The sequence below is a fragment of the Phalangium opilio genome, unplaced genomic scaffold (genome assembly GCF_054372755.1).
Source record: "Phalangium opilio isolate 3A_F unplaced genomic scaffold, DU_Popi_V2 ptg000089l_1, whole genome shotgun sequence".
NCBI classification, from domain to species: domain Eukaryota; kingdom Metazoa; phylum Arthropoda; class Arachnida; order Opiliones; family Phalangiidae; genus Phalangium; species Phalangium opilio.
Window position 1 is genome coordinate 2,409,108 of NW_028324194.1, and position 14,129 is coordinate 2,423,236.

General features: G+C 40.3%; 1 protein-coding gene across 1 annotated transcript; it reads left to right on the forward strand.

The window, feature by feature from the left end:
• The first annotated feature begins 438 nt into the window (after positions 1-438).
• rtv (QVR superfamily protein rtv) lies at positions 439-13,787 on the forward strand. Its single transcript, XM_089849766.1, has 3 exons — positions 439-730; positions 9,018-9,179; positions 13,446-13,787. The coding sequence occupies exons 1-3, from the start codon at positions 670-672 to the stop codon at positions 13,649-13,651; spliced, it is 429 nt and encodes a 142-aa protein (XP_089705892.1). The 5' UTR covers positions 439-669; the 3' UTR covers positions 13,652-13,787.
• The last annotated feature ends 342 nt before the right edge of the window (positions 13,788-14,129 follow it).

Sequence of the window (14,129 nt, forward strand, 5' to 3'; positions counted from 1 at the left end):
AATAAATTATGTGCAATTTCACCAATATTTTTGTCCAATAAAGTTCTAAGCTTTTTCTATATATTGGACATTCAACAATTTAATATGAATTTTGATTTTCACAATTAGTGAAAAGCCCTCGGTGAAAAGTCTTGGGAATAATGTATAAGATGACGAATTTTATAGATGTCCCCCATTTAATTTGTGCAAAACATTGAGTGTGTAAAGGCCGCATAATATTACAATATTAAAAAACCTTTGATGTAATAATTCCAGGCGATAAAAAATAAAAAAATAAAAATAATAAATTTTTTAAAATTGCCCATTCAGACAGTCGAATAAAATTTCATCTTGCATATCTACTTTAACGCTTGGTTGTTCACATCTTCAAAACCGGCTATTTTTTCATGGGGGGAGAAAAGAGGGGGTCCCCCAGGTAGAGGATTTTACAGAAACTTTCCTTTGAGTTTGAGATCATAAGTGGGTATGACGTTGGACTAACTTGAACGTAGCGTGAAGTACTGCTTATGTTATATCGGAAAACTTTAGTGGACCGTTAAAAACCGAGATTTTTTTGTCGGTTTTCCCCTGACCCATACTCAAATTTTATTTTACATTTCGGAATACAGTTAAATTTCGGTAGTTTTTAAACATATTGTGTTTTTAAATAAGCAAATCTCCAGTTTCAAGATGCTGTGTGTCAAGTTTTTGACTGTTTTAATCGTGTTGGTTTCGGTTACTCAGGCTCAAGGTAAGCAACGTTAAACTTTTCCATTATTTTTTTTTACAAATTTTCCCTGACCTAAATTCAACAGGTTTTATGTTTTTAAGCCTCGGTTATGTGGCATAGTGTGCTTGTTTTATTTAATTTAAGTAAGTCGCCTAAAACTCCTGGAATTTCATGTTACACCCGAAAATCGGTCTGTTTGGTTTTTCAAAATTTATTACGGCGTTCTAATTAGTTGTGATTTATTGTGAAAGGAATTACGAATGCCTTTCATTCAACAAATAATGATCTAGTTTTTTAAATAATCGAAAGAGTTCAATAAATTGTCCGAAAAACGTGTAAGTAAAAATATTTAGCACCATAAAAATTTTAGCGCTTCAATTTTGTTAATATTAAACACCTAGATTGAAATTAGTTATTTAGTTTGTTGGTCAGTGGCACCACCAGGATGGTTTTTCACTAGGGCTAAAACCATGGATAAAGGATGCGCGTGTTGAAATTTGTTTTCACGCTATACATAGTTCCCATGCTAGGAGGATCCATACCATTTACACAGGGAGGCCAGGCTTCAGGTGTTACACAGGGAGGCCAGGCTTCAGGTGTTACACAGGGAGGCCAGGCTTCAGGTGTTACACAGGGAGGCCAGGCTTCAGGTGTTACACAGGGAGGCCAGGCTTCAGGTGTTACACAGGGAGGCCAGGCTTCAGGTGTTACACAGGGAGGCCAGGCTTCAGGTGTTACACAGGGAGGCCAGGCTTCAGGTGTTACACAGGGAGGCCAGGCTTCAGGTGTTACACAGGGAGGCCAGGCTTCAGGTGTTACACAGGGAGGCCAGGCTTCAGGTGTTACACAGGGAGGCCAGGCTTCAGGTGTTACACAGGGAGGCCAGGCTTCAGGTGTTACACAGGGAGGCCAGGCTTCAGGTGTTACACAGGGAGGCCAGGCTTCAGGTGTTACACAGGGAGGCCAGGCTTCAGGTGTTACACAGGGAGGCCAGGCTTCAGGTGTTACACAGGGAGGCCAGGCTTCAGGTGTTACACAGGGAGGCCAGGCTTCAGGTGTTACACAGGGAGGCCAGGCTTCAGGTGTTACACAGGGAGGCCAGGCTTCAGGTGTTACACAGGGAGGCCAGGCTTCAGGTGTTACACAGGGAGGCCAGGCTTCAGGTGTTACACAGGGAGGCCAGGCTTCAGGTGTTACACAGGGAGGCCAGGCTTCAGGTGTTACACAGGGAGGCCAGGCTTCAGGTGTTACACAGGGAGGCCAGGCTTCAGGTGTTACACAGGGAGGCCAGGCTTCAGGTGTTACACAGGGAGGCCAGGCTTCAGGTGTTACACAGGGAGGCCAGGCTTCAGGTGTTACACAGGGAGGCCAGGCTTCAGGTGTTACACAGGGAGGCCAGGCTTCAGGTGTTACACAGGGAGGCCAGGCTTCAGGTGTTACACAGGGAGGCCAGGCTTCAGGTGTTACACAGGGAGGCCAGGCTTCAGGTGTTACACAGGGAGGCCAGGCTTCAGGTGTTACACAGGGAGGCCAGGCTTCAGGTGTTACACAGGGAGGCCAGGCTTCAGGTGTTACACAGGGAGGCCAGGCTTCAGGTGTTACACAGGGAGGCCAGGCTTCAGGTGTTACACAGGGAGGCCAGGCTTCAGGTGTTACACAAGGAGGCCTGCCTCACTAGGTGAGGCAAAAGGGACCGTCCATAAACTACGTCACACTCTTATGGGGGGAGGGGGTCTGTAAGTTTGACGGTCCGTGACAAGGGGAGATGGAGGGGTTCTTCGGTGAGTGACGTCACATTTAACAATAATTTTATTACGAGGCTAATTGGTTCCCTTGGGGGGGGGGGGGTCAGAAAATGCCTTTTTTTGCGTGGCGTAGTTTGTGGATGGTCCCAAAGCCAGGTCTCCTATTGAAAATGGTATGGATCCTCCTAGGATGGGAACTATGTATAGAGAGCTTTCAGATGGGATAGTAGTACGTCACACCCTCCCAAGTCCACGTTAGCAAATAAGATAATTTAACATTTTCGTTACGGGTTGGAGGGAGGTGGCTTCAGGTGTTACACAAGGAGGTCTGCCTCACTAGGTGAGGCTAAAGCCACCTCTCCTATTGAAAATGGTATGGATCCTCCTAGCATAGGAACTATGTATAGAGAGCTTTCAGATGGGATGGTAGTACGTCACACCCTCCCAAGTCTTACCGCTGTTCTGGTAGCCATATTGGGTGGTCTCAGCTTCATTACTGCTTTAAACCCACCAATATGGCAGCGAAAATTATGCCACGAGACTCAGCTCCTCCTCCAACTGAAAGCTCGCTATAGGATAGGCAACTCCCTATCTCCAATGACAGCTTATTCGACATATTCTCCGTTCCAGCTTCGGTTGTCAGCAAGGGCAAAGCTAGCTCTATGTAACGTAGCTTTGTGCAGTGCTGACAAGAGACGAAAGAAATGCTCACTTTCAGCATAAGTTTATGAGATATGTTCTATAAGTTTGACACTACCTATACTTCGTAATGCTAGAGACTTACAGTTCGAGCTAGTTCGAGAACGACAAGCGAGAATTGACTACACTCAGTTTTTCAATATATCTTCCTATTTAGTCTGTACTAAGTCTTTGACAGCCCCTCACCAGGCGTGGCTTTACGAGAATCTATGACGTTTCACGTAGGTTACTTCATGACAAGCTCTCAGTAACCATTGACAAACTTATGGAAAATATCCTATGAACTCATGCTTTCAAGATTTTAATCTGGATATTTTAGGTCCTGAAAATCAGTATTTCTTTGGTCTCTTGTCAGCACGCACAAAGCTGCGTTATAAGTTACAGACCTAGCTTTGCGTGTGCTAACAACCTAAGCTGTAACGAAGTATATATCGAAAAATATTAATAAGCTGTCTTCGTGGATAGGGAGTTGCCTATCCTTTAAACCTGAAAAGAAATTTCGTCACGCGCATTCTTCATCCATGGAAAAACTTTGCTCCCCCTCTAGCCCCGCTCTGATCCCTAAAAATAGTGGCCCCTTCGGAAGAAACCGGTTGACCCCATGATATTGGCCAGTCACACGTGTTCTTTATCGGATTACTAGGAATAGGCCTCTTTCCCCAAGGTCGACAAGATGTTTGCTTCGCTTTGTTACAATAGCAAAGGCGCTGTGATGGGCCCAATTGTATCACCTGACGAATAAGGCTGAATAACACAAAGATACCTTAACTCCATTTTCCCGGATAGAAGCAGCAGAGAGAATTTATAATAGGGAGTGCAAAAACCTTAACTCCATTTTCCCGGATAGAAGCAGATAGAATTTATAATAGGGAGTTGAAACTGAGGAATATTACGTAGCTCAAAAATCACGTGACCAACAAAACTGGCCAGGTCTATTTCCGGTATAATTGTTTGTGACCTCTCCCTCTAGGGTGGTTCTAGAATGTTGCGGGAGGGTCACTAGGGGAGATGGACGCTACCCTTTTAGGGAAAGGGAAACGTCTGACTTAAAATAATTCCAAATGGCGCCAGTCGCACTCGAAATCGCAAACCCTTATTGGGTAATTGTACAACCAACAGTGATTGAGGGCAAACTTTAAAATTAAAGGAGTGTCATGTGACCGGAAATTTACCTGGCCAGTTTTAGCGTCGCAGCCTACTTGTTTGAGCTACATAGTATTTAGCACTGTCCAGGGCAAGAGCTTCCTCTCCCTATTATAAATTCTCTCTGATAGAAGGGAAGACTTTCGTTTTGCTTAACCGGGGGGGGGGCGTTGTGACGTCAATAAAGACTTTTCCAAAAATAAAAAATTCAACGGTCCACTGATCTTTTTACCGACCCTTTAAGGCTGAGCCCAGCGGAGTTTAATTTTTTTAGCCACATCGTGTGATGTACATCTACGATTAGGCTATTAGTTTGACCCTTGGCGTAGTATCTGATTACCAACCGCCTTTGGTAGCATAAAATTTTTTGTTAAGCAAAGGGAGAGAATTGTGGCGATGTGATATATTTCGTTCGTGTATTTTAAAAGGATGGGGATTATAATAGGTAGTTTCAGCATTGCATTTAATGGTACTAGTAATTTTAAGCTTTGTGAATTGTGTTTTACGTTTGCTCGATGTCAGAGAATTATGGTATTGCCTTAATTTTAAATGGAAGGTTTAATACTCCCTTTAAAATTCCTGTCACCCGTCGACAATAAGGGTTTCACGCTTCCACTATTTCAAAATCCAAAGAAATCGAGGGGAATTTTTAAGAAGCAAAAGCAAGGTGGTGTTTATTAAAAGAAATTGAGATGAATTTTAAAAGAAAGTGTTACAGTTATAACGTAAGTAAATTTATTGAAGTAAGGATTAGGGCTATAATTATTTTTTGGCTTCGAGGGGCTATTCACTCTGAATTTCTGTACTTTTAATGGGTATTTAAAAATAAATTAAAAACTAATCTCGTTGTAACAAAATTGACTAAAACAAGTAGTCCACTAAGCCTTGTGAAACCGTATCGTTAACGTAGCGTCACGTATCCAAATATGAACAGAACGCAATCTGATAACGTTTCTTAAACCATGCTTGCGGACTTACTTAATGGGCGCCCTCTTTCGGATGATTTACGAATTTAAAACTGTAACGATACGGTTTCGCAAGGCTAAGTGGACTACTTGCTTTAGCCTATAGACTAGTGGCGGACGGCGGTAGAGAGGGGCGTAGACTGTATCTCTCCATCTGGGCGCGCTCTTTGAACTGCTAGCCTTTACCTCTGCAAACTATTGACTCACCAACAGCCTGGCAACACTAGGTGAACGGCCAAAAAAAAAAACCTTTTGTGTATACTGTGTATTAGTAAAAATCATATTTGCTTTCAAAAGAGTTTTGGCCCAATACTTTTTGAATTTAATTAAACTAGTTTAGCAATGTCAAGGCTATAGCTTTCAAAGATATTGCGTATACGCCGATTACACTAGTAGTTAACTCACTGTCACACCAAAGAGGGAGTACTCTTTAATTAAAGTAATTTAATTATTTTCCTATTTAATGTAAAACAACAATAAATTAACTAGTATAAGTAGATAACCTTCTTTAAGTGTCCATCATTTAACGTCTCCGGCCCCTTCTTTTACGACAGAGCCAAAGCCAGGCTCCAAAAATACAAGAGAGATTTTTCTTCGCCGCTTGTGGCTAAGAGAAGTAAATATGAGTGTGACCCAACTCCAGGGTTCGTACGGAACCTGGAAAACCTGGATAAGTCAGGGATATGAAAATTAGGGGAAAAAGTCAGGGATAAGTCAGGGATTTAAACGTTTTTCATAAAAAGTCAGGGATTTCGTTTGGTATATCAAACCATGCTTCGAGAAATGCGAAATATGAGACAGGTGTGATGAAGTGGGCTCTGCTAAGCACCTTAAAATTGTCAGGGATATTGCCAAAATTTGGTCAGGGATAACCTGGAAAAGTCAGGGATTTTCAATGTAAAAATTTCGTACGAACCCTGAACTCTTGGGTGGAACTTTTAGTTATCCCCTCTGGCGAGTCACACTAAGAGTACACTATAGTGAAATCATTCATGGCGGTGGTGTATCATATAATATAATACCAGGTTTGGGGTGAGACGAATTATAGATTGTTTACTCACATGGAGGATTCATACCATTTACACCAGGGGAGGCAGGGCTACCAGGAAGACAAAAACTCGTCTGCTTTTGTCCTCCAGGTAGCCTGGCCTTCTGGTGTAAGCGGTATTAATCCTCCATGAGTGTAAACAATTATAGACAGCTGGGGACAGATTAGTCTTTTAAAGATCCCCTTAGACTAGACACATGAACTTAATGATAGATTTATCATTATGACTTAGTTTTGACACTGGAAATTTTTATATCACATAGAAGTGTCATATTTCAATTGTTTTATTTACTATTTTACCTTTATTTGACCAAATAAACAAAATGGCCCAAGGGTTGGGCTCATAATATTAGCCATAATACGAAGTTTCTATAAGAACCTTGAATATTAGCCACATCGTACCGCACTTAACAGGCGTACAGAAAGTTTTTGTGAATAGCCCCTCGATGCGCTACCTTTAACTGTGCTAAATTTATTACCCTTAAACCTAACTTAATTTTTTTTATTATATTATAATTATAACTATAACAATGCGAAAAAAAAGTGAGTAGCCCCTCGATGCAAAGCCTTCAACAGCGCTAAACAGGGTTCGTACACGACCTGGAAATACTGGAAAAGTCAGGGAAATTGAAAATGGGTCTTAAAAGGTCAGGGAAAAGTCAGGGAAATTGAAAATGGGTCTTAAAAGGTCAGGGAAAAGTCAGGGAAATTGAAAATGGGTCTTAAAAGGTCAGGGAAAAGTCAGGGAAATTGAAAATGGGTCTTAAAAGGTCAGGGAAAAGTCAGGGAAATTGAAAATGGGTCTTAAAAGGTCAGGGAAAAGTCAGGGAAATTGAAAATGGGTCTTAAAAGGTCAGGGAAAAGTCAGGGAAATTGAAAATGGGTCTTAAAAGGTCAGGGAAAAGTCAGGGAAATTGAAAATGGGTCTTAAAAGGTCAGGGAAAAGTCAGGGAAATAGAAAATGAACCTGAAAGGTCAGGGAAAAATATATTATAGGGAAAGTCTGGATAACAGTATCAGGGTGAAATTTGACCTGAGCCCCAAATTCGCTCGCAATGGATATTTAAAATTAACATACTTAAAGGTTAAATTCAAACGAAATAGTTTTCTTGTATTACAGTAATTTAGTTGGGTCTCATTACGAGACACACTTTTATAACGTCTTCATTTGGGTTTTTAGCTACTTTCGGTTCACTATGTTTTGAATAATTAGTAAAATTTTCACTTATTAGTATGGCTCGCGTATTATCCTAGAATTTGAAGAATTTTATAAAATAGTTAGTTTCAAAGTTTACGTCATGTAAGTTATTACAAATGGTCGGGGAAATTTCTGGAATTTAGTCAGGGAAAACCTGGAAAAGTCAGGAAATATCATTCCAAAATGTTTTACGAACCCTGTAAAATGATTACCCCTATCATATCCCTAACCCTTAAAAAACGTACAAGAAAAGTTCGACTGAATAGTCCGATGTTTGTTGTTAATTGTTTTAGCATGATTACCCGTAATTCTTATTACAATAAATTTATATATGCTTTAATTGTAATAGTGCGACACACGCCTTTAGTCCATTCTAAAAATAACGTCGGTAATTACTTGCTTTTGCTTTGAAGATTCCATTCGATTTATGTGAATGTTGAAAGCGTGAAATCGTTATTGTTGAAGGTTGAAAGCAATTTTAAAGGGAGTAGGAAACCTTTCATTTAAATTAAGGCAATAGAGTAATTTCTTTCCCATATACGGCAACGTCATAACCCTCTATCTCTTACCTTAGTGATATCCGCCCTCCCCTTCCCTTCCGGGGGCAAATAGTATTCTCTAGTACAAAGTTGCCCCTAACGTAGGGGATACACAGTTCACTCCCCCTCTCAACCGAAATTACTCTATACAATAATCGTTTCTCTCGCTTTATATATATCGAGCTTAAGTAAAACCCAATTCACAAAAATCACCTCACCACAATCCTCTTCCATTCACTCTCCCATCAATGACGAACGATACATTTTATACTACAAAATGCTGTAGTCTGGCATGACGCTGGCACGACGCCGAGAACAACGACAGGGCGGGTCAAACTAAAAGCCTCATCGTAGATATACATCATACGATGTAGCTAAAAAAGTTATCCTTAGACCACGGAAGAACTAGGGGAAATGGAAAGTCCGAACGACGGAATTCATAGCGGGATCGCTAAGAGAAATTAGCAGGGTCACGTGAGAATATTCTCAGTGTCAGTGATGAGCCGGGTGTGAACTTGGGATTGACTTTGCATTACCGTCGTAGGCATACTTCTACTCATTTTACACTCTTCTACTGATTAAAGGTACAAAACGTTTTTAGATTGAAGGCTATTGAAATTGTCTAATAGTTCTAAACAAGCGGGTTACTCGGATTAAAGTCGTACTCTACATTGTGAGATATTTCCTTGCTTTAGGGGCCAATGTTTGGGGGGCCATATCTCGTAACCAAATGTTGTACACCCCATGTTCTTTGATACTTTCCACTCAGTTGGTCCCAATAAACACGCTCCTTCATTATTGATGGACTTTTCAAAACACCCTGTATTGCTATAGAGTTTTTGGGACTAAAAGGAATTATTTGGTAGGGTTAACGGATTATCTTTCGGGGGGGGGGGCAAGTTTGAAAAGGCCTAGCGACGCCACTGGACATAACAGTCTCCCTTTTAAATAAAATATTCTTTATTTTTTAGGTCGAGTTAAGAGATGCTACGTTTGCCATTCTCGTGGAACGAAAGGTGACTGCAAGGACCCCTTTCAATTCAACGCCACAACTGTTGAAAATGTCAAAGCAGTTGACCCTTCACCCTGCGCTTCTGGGTGGTGTGCCAAAGTCATCGCTGGTGCCGATGGTGGTGAGTATTCATAAAGTTCATAAGATATGTTCCATAAATTCGTCACTGGTTACTCAGAGCCAAGACCATTAACAACCCCCGGGACTCGCAACGCAATAAGATCTTCGTATTGAAATTTCCGCCTCTAGAAGTTACGGCTGTTTTCACGACAAAAGTGCCACCAAGCGGCAGCAGATAGAAACTTATAGGGTGTACAGAACTTCCGGTTCCGGATGTCGCTTAAAAAATAAATAAGATCGTTTTCTTCTAAATTCGGATAAAATAGCAAAATATTATATCGCTAAATTAGCTTGATATCAGCAATATGTACACGTTAACATTTTCATTCTCATCTTCTTCGTCGTGATCCGCCATTTTTAAATAGCAATGAGGAACCCGTAAACCGGAAATTCGGTACCCCCTAAAAGTTTCCTCAATATACCGCAAGGGTAGCTAGGATCGCGCGTAACAGAAAACCACGAAAAGTAGAAAGCTTGCTTTGCGAGTCCCGGGGGTTGTAAATAGTCTTAGCATGAAGTGACGTAGGTGAAACATGAGATTCTCGTAATGCGACACCTTGTGAGGAGAGGCGCTGTCAAAGGCTTATCACAGACTAAATAGGAAGATGGACTGCAAAAGTAACCGAGTGTATTCAATTCTGTTGTCGTTCTCGAACCAGCTCGAGCTGTAAAGCCTGGTTTTCACTGGCCCAAAACGCAGGAAAAACCGCGTTCCGCGCCGTTTTTTTATAGGTAACTTGCCGCAAAGTTTCGCGTTTTCTGGGCGGCAAGCATGGAATTGGTTTTCTATTTTGCCGCAAATTTATACGGAAAGGAAAGCGGTGGCCAATAGGAATCGACGAATGCGTGACGTCATAGGCTTGGTTTTGGTCAGCTCGCGAGGCTTTTCTTCGACGCCATTTTTTCTTTATTCAAGACGTTTCTGTTGTCGAGTTAAATGTCTAATAATGTATTGTTAACGATTTGCTAAAGAAATTTGGCTTAAAGGCCGGGAAACGGCGAAAAGGGTTCTTGTCAAACTGAAAACCGTGCATCGAACTAACAATGGGCGACCGTGCTTCAAACTTTTTAGGGGTTCTTGTCAAACTGAAAGCCGTGCAAAGCAGTTCTTGTCAAACTGAAGATAAACAATGGACAGTCTCTTAAATTTTGTTTCCCCGACTTTTTGCATCCCTCATTTAAGAGACTGTCCATTGTTTATCTTCAGTTTGACAAGAACCGCTTTGCACGGCTTTCAGTTTGACAAGAACCCCTAAAAGGTTTGAAGCACGGTCGCCCATTGTTAGTTCGATGCACGGTTTTCAGTTTGACAAGAACCCTTTTCGCCGTTTCCCGGCCTTTAATCGTTATTTACACGATAAAATTGAACGTTTTTACAAAGACAATAAAGTCTAAGAAAATCGATAGGTTGCTATTGGTGCATTTTCAACATAACTGGTAAGCTTTGGTCTCCACGAGCTCGCACACTTTCATGATATTACAACTTTGGTGAGAACGTTTTGCCGCCGTTTTTTAAGGAATTTTACGCAAAATTTTGCGGATTTTTCTTTTCTGTTCCGTGAAAATTTCGGCAGTGAAAACCAGGCTTAAGTCTCTAGCATTCGAAGTATAGGTAGTGTCATACTTATGGAACATATCTTTTAAATGTATGATAATATCCAGGCTTCCTCCCCCCTTTAGAATAGTTCGGTGTAAAATAAAGACAGGAGATTGACCACTGTTGTCATAACACGGTTCATCCAGTATGTTTATCCAAAACCTTTATATATTTATGGCTTCAAAAAAGGACTTTAGTGAACTGGAGTCTGGTAACGTTGAAGCCCCATCTAATGTCTTTGGACTCGCATACCGGTTGTTACTTATTAACCCTATATAAAGTAGACGATACTGCGCCCCCCTTTTGAAAAGAAAGTTTTAATTTAGTAAGATTCTCTTGCTTTAAAAACGGTTCAGCTAACATATGATTTTCGAGGATGCCCATTTCCGCATAATTTTCGAGGATGCCTATTTCCGCACAATTTTCGAAAATCATAGCCCAATTCTGCACACTTTTCATGGCCCGTTTCCGCACATTTTTTCATTGAAATTTTAGTTCACCATTTTTTACCATAACCCATTTCCGCACACTTTGCAAATAAAACATTTTTATTTTCCTGTTGATTAGGTTAGGTGAGGTTCGGTTGCGGTTAAGTTAGGGTTAGGTTATGCTACAATAGAGGCATGCTACTAAACTTGTGATTTGACCATTGCAATATCACTATCGATATAGAAAATGGATTTATAGACGAAAGCATTAAACCAAGTATGTTTTTGTTGAAAAATAGAAGTAAAAGGAGCATTTTTTAATTCCGTTTGTAAAATCTGCATTAAAAATAAATCTATCGACAATTCTATTATCATATATCCTCACATTTCGGCTATTTTTGGTCCAATGGGTCAGCGGCATATTTTAAAGTTTTTAAAATGTAATCAACAAGATTTTTTTTTTTTTTTTGCAAACTGTGCGGAAATGGGTTATGAAAATTTGAGCGGAAACGGGCTATAGGTTTCTAAGGTGTGAAAAATAAAACCGTGCGGAAACGGGCGACCACCATGATTTTACCTGTCCGAGTGACGATGACGTCACGGAGAGGTATTATACTGGACGTGTCTGTCTGTGTCTGTAACCGCGTTGGCAAATCGAAGCAATTTTTGGCTTTCCATCGTACTCGGCGATCGTCTAGGCTTACGAAAAACGTCTAGCCTCCCAATGGCAGGGCTTCCAGCAAAGGCTCACGCAATTGCGGCTTCACTTGTCATTGAACTTGAAACAATCGCCTTATATACCCTAAATTTCCAAAAAACAATAGGCCTTTATAGAAAGTTTTTACGGCTTGCGCACCTTGTTGATTTGTCCCGCCGCGCCTGCGCATTATAACAGCCATACGTCACCAAAATTCTCTCGGAAGTGACGTCACTAAACTCAACAACCAAGGCTTAGATCAAAATTCTTAAATAAATATACTTTAGATCTAATCATTATAAATTCATACGAGTATCAAATATCAACATTAGAATAGTTCGGCAAAATATGAATAAGATTTGCTGGCTTAAAGTAGATAAACACAAACGAAGAACAAACGCGTTAAAAAAAGCCCACCATTTTATCAGTCGGCTTTATCTCTCCAAATCTTGCCTCCAGTTCGTGTTTTTTATAACACAAAACTGGCTGAACTGAACTGACTCAGTTTGAACTACAAGAGGGGACAAGTACCCATAATTCCTTTAGAACTTTCTATAAAGGCCTATTTGAAGAGGCATGCGCTTGAGTTCAAACATCAACAATAGCTATGTTTAAAATGATTTTAGGAATAAAGTTTCTTAAACGACTAAGTAGAATTACGGTAAACTACTGACGATTAAAATAATTATTATCAATTATATTTAATTATTTAAGAAAAAACCTCTTAATTGCGTCTCGACTAGGAGACGTTTGTTTTGGTTTCCCAACTAGTCACTCCTTGTGTTGATGTAATAATAATGTTAGTTATTATGTAATTTAATTAGTAGGGTTGTCGTGCACGCGATAAACAAGCGGGGCTAGTAACGTGTTAAGAAAAGATAAGCAACCACTTTCCAATACAAGTCGCGTATTTAAAGCGGCGATTACGTTTTAGACTCCCGTTACATTCAGCCTCTGCAGCAGGCGCATCTGAATGTACTTGAAAAGACTCGACCTGCGCATCCCTCTTAAAACATCTACTATCCCTGCTATTGACAAAACCCACGCACATTAGGTCTATAACTCTTCATTATGGAGTTATGGACTCTAAAATTGTAAACCGAAAACATTGCAATAGTTTAATCTTAATCCAAACAGACTGTACCATAGGTATTGTTGCATGAACATAGAATTGGCCTATGATCTAGATCATAAGTTTATAAGATATGTTCCATAAGTATGTCACTACCCATACTTCGTAATGTTAGAGGCTTAATGAGAGCTAGTCCAAGAACGACGTGAGAATTGACTACACTTGGTTTTGCAGTCCATCCTCCTCTTTAGTCTGTACTAAGCCTTTGACAAGGCCTCACTACGCGTCACTTTACAAGAATCTATGATGTTTCACCTACGTCACTTCATGACAAGCTCTCATTAACGAGTGACACACTTATGGAACATATCTTACAAACTTATGCTAGATTTATACCAAAAAATGGGGTATTAACTTATCATGTTTAAGTTTGATATTTAAAGTGCTAAGCGTTTGATCATTATGTTTTCCAGACCACGACAAGGCAACGGAACGTATCTGTTTGCAACGACCGCCATCAGATGCCGAGGAAAGATGCGCTAAAACATTGTACGAGCACAAAAGAGTCTTTATGTGTTTCTGCCGCGGAGATTTGTGCAATTCCAGCACCATCCCTTCAAACTCAAAATTGATGCTAATTATTACAGTTTTCATCGCTCTCAAAATAATACTTGTTTAATCATCTTCATCTTAAACTAAGCCAATTAACGACACAGACCTGTCATTGTCAGTTCACGGTCTAAGAATCTGTGATATGTATATAAGTAGTCGGCCTGAAAATAAAAGTTTCGTTTCGTAAGCTCAATCTTTTTAAATCAATGTACGCTATCAGTTATTGCTTTCGATGAATTTTTCTGAAATTCTTAGATGAGACCTTGTTGTTTGTACCGCTTATTATGTATAAGGAAGGTTGATTGATTGGACGTAGCTCTTGCTAGGTGTGGTTACAGGGCTGATACTAAGTCACTTTTTTTCAAATTCGGTTTCTAAAAGTCACTTTTCCCAAAATTAGTTACTATTTGTCACTTTTTTTGGATTTTTGAGTCTTTCGGTGTTATTTATCTTCCCGACCACAACGTTAAACGTCATATATTTTAATCACCCAGCTGTAAGACGGTTTAAACGCAAAAATAGCGGGATCACAGTTGATCAAACCC

Excerpts from the sequence above, each read along its gene's own strand:
- rtv (XM_089849766.1), top strand. The coding sequence starts at position 670 with ATGCTGTGTGTCAAGTTTTTGACTGTTTTAATCGTGTTGGTTTCGGTT. Across the intron at positions 731-9,017 it reads TTCGGTTACTCAGGCTCAAG|GTCGAGTTAAGAGATGCTAC; the intron begins GTAAGCAACGTT and ends TTTATTTTTTAG. Across the intron at positions 9,180-13,445 it reads CATCGCTGGTGCCGATGGTG|ACCACGACAAGGCAACGGAA; the intron begins GTGAGTATTCAT and ends TATGTTTTCCAG.